The sequence below is a fragment of the Alosa sapidissima genome, chromosome 19 (genome assembly GCF_018492685.1).
Source record: "Alosa sapidissima isolate fAloSap1 chromosome 19, fAloSap1.pri, whole genome shotgun sequence".
Taxonomy (NCBI): Eukaryota; Metazoa; Chordata; class Actinopteri; order Clupeiformes; family Clupeidae; genus Alosa; species Alosa sapidissima.
Window position 1 is genome coordinate 26,431,590 of NC_055975.1, and position 2,500 is coordinate 26,434,089.

At 48.1% G+C, this 2,500-nt stretch overlaps 1 protein-coding gene across 3 annotated transcripts in view; it reads right to left on the reverse strand.

Annotated features, from left to right (window-relative positions):
• LOC121693554 (regulator of G-protein signaling 6-like) overlaps positions 1-2,500 on the reverse strand; it is a 77,011-nt gene that overhangs the window by 17,356 nt on the left and 57,155 nt on the right. For all 3 annotated transcript variants that reach the window (XM_042073082.1, XM_042073081.1, XM_042073083.1), the window contains one exon: positions 2,354-2,460. In XM_042073082.1, the coding sequence (XP_041929016.1) occupies positions 2,354-2,460 (107 nt within the window). The remainder of the gene's footprint in view (positions 1-2,353; positions 2,461-2,500) is intronic.

Below are 2,500 nucleotides of genomic sequence, written 5' to 3' on the forward strand. Positions count from 1 at the left end.
TGCGTGCGTGCGTGCGTGCATGCGTGCGTGCGTGATTGGAGCTGCATCAGCCCCTGTGGCTTTGTTGGCTCAGCAACCTGTGATGATTGCTTTGATAATCTGAAGATGGTTCAGCTCTCAGACCCCTGTGCCTGACAGGATATGTCTGATATGTCTGTGTGCATGACTGACAGGAGGCATCTCTGCTGAGAGAGTGTAGGAGGAGGCCTTGGAATTGAAAAGATGGGTCAAGGACAAATGTATTCTCTTGTTGACTGTGTGTGCATATGTGAATGTCAGTGTGTGTTTGTGTACATGAGCATGTACAGTATGTTTGTTTATGTGTGTGTGTGCGTGTGTGTTTGTGTGTGTGTGTGTATGTGTGTGTGTGTTTGTGTGTGTGTGTGTGTATACATGGGCATGAACAGTAAATATGTGTCTGCCCCTCGAGGCTTGTGCGTGATGATATGCTGATTGGTCACTGGCAGCAAGCATGTTGACTGCTCAGCCATCACACATTAGCACGTACTGTATGTGTCGGCCTGCAGGGGGACCGTGTGACTGGACGTCAGCAAATGCAGCAGAAGTCTCCTCTCCACCGATATCACACACTCACGCTCACGATGGCTGAAATGCAGACTTCTCTCAAATCAGGATTTCTTTCCAACTCACTGAGGTCGGCTGAGCTGGAGCTTCAGCTGAAGTTACAGTCCCTTATTTATTTTTGCAGGCTGAAGCCTTTATCCAGTGTGACCTACAGATAGCAGTTACAGGGGGCAGTGTGTGCAGGGATAAATGCCTTGCTCAAGGGCGCAGTGGTGGCAGCTGCATGCTAGCAGAGCTCCTTAGCCACTACACTACCATTGGCCCCTTTATCCTGATCTGCAGTAGGACAGCAGTAGGCTGCAGCAGGTGATTTTGGATGTTCATAAAGAGTCTGCGAGCCTGGCGTTTATAAAAGTCTGGCGAGCCACAGTACCAGCGTAAAGCCTGCGGGTGAAGATCCATAAGTGTGGAGCAGAAATATCTGTGTTCTCAGCAGCAGAGAGAGAGAAGATAGAGGACCTTCCCATGGAGGAGAGGAAAGAGGAGGAGAGGAGAGGAGGGGAGGAGAGAGAATGAGAGAGAAGGAGAGGAGAGTGAAGGAGAGAGAAGGAGAGAGAAGGAGAGGAGAGGAGGAGAGTGAAGGAGAGGAGAGGAAGAGGAGAGGAGGAGAGTGAAGGAGAGGAGAGGAGGAGAGTGAAGGAGAGGAGAGGAGGAGAGGGAAGGAGAGGAGAGGAGAGGAGGAGAGTGAAAGAGAGGGAAGGAGAGGACTGACCACTTCTACCAATAACCCTGCAGGTAAAAATCCATGTGTGTGGAGCAGAAATATATTTGTTCTCATCAGCAGAGAGACAAGATAGAGGACCTTCCCATGGAGGAGAGGAAAGAGGAGGAGAGGAGAGGAGAAGAGACAAGAGGAGAGGAGAGGCAGAGAGGAGGAGAGGAGTAGAGGAAGAGAAGAGAGGAGAGGAGGAGAGAAGAGGAAAGGACAGGAGAGGATAGGGGAGGAGAGTGTGTGGGTTTCTGCTGAAGCGCTTTCAAGAAAATGAGAGGAGAGAAGAGGAGAGGGAAGAAGAGGAGGAGTGGAGAGTTCAGGAGAGGGAAGGAGACTGCGTGGGTTTCCTGCTAAAGTGCTGTGCGCCCAGACAGACTAGCCCTTCACTGGCTGGTGAGTAAGAGATGGCTATAAGTGCCCGCCTCTCTCTGGCCGCTTCAACAGTCCATCCATGACAGGCTGAGAACAGCATGGTAGCATGGTGTTTACTTACACTGCTGGAGAGATTGAATGTGTGTGTGTGTGTGTGTGTGTATGTGTGTTTGTATGTGTGTATTGAGAACAGCATGGTGTTCACTTACACTGCTGGTGAGACTAAATGTGTGTCTGTTTGTGTGTCTGTTTGCATTTGTGTGTGTGTGTGTGTGTGTGTGTGTGTGTGTGTGTGTATGTGTGTGTGTTGAGAACAGCATGGTGTTCCAACACACCACTGGAGAGGAGACTGAGGGATGATTCAGTCTCAACTCAACACAATACTCCAAAACGCTTTATTACTAAATATTACTTAATTACTGTGACCATTCAATTAAAATTGCTCTTTTCTAAGGATCTCTACAGGGGGAACATGTTGCTATTTGTCTGTTACTATACAACTAAAAACAAATTGAGACATTTCTAAAAGCATGACTGCATAGAACTCATACTAAAGCAAAAAAATCATCCTTTGATAAGTTTGTTTTATTTTTGTTTTTATTGTTGTTATTGAATTGTTATTGTATAATTATCACTCTATGTTTCGGGCAGGTGAGTCATCGTCGTAGCGCTAAAGAGTCTCACCTGGAAGCGGAAAAACGTCCCATCGTCCTTCAGTGTGAGCACGTGATCTGAGATGGGAAAGAAGTAGCCATGGGCAGCGATGAGGCTACCAAGATGGACGGCCTCCGCTGGACAGAAGGAGATAGAGACAGAGGATGGAGAGAGAGG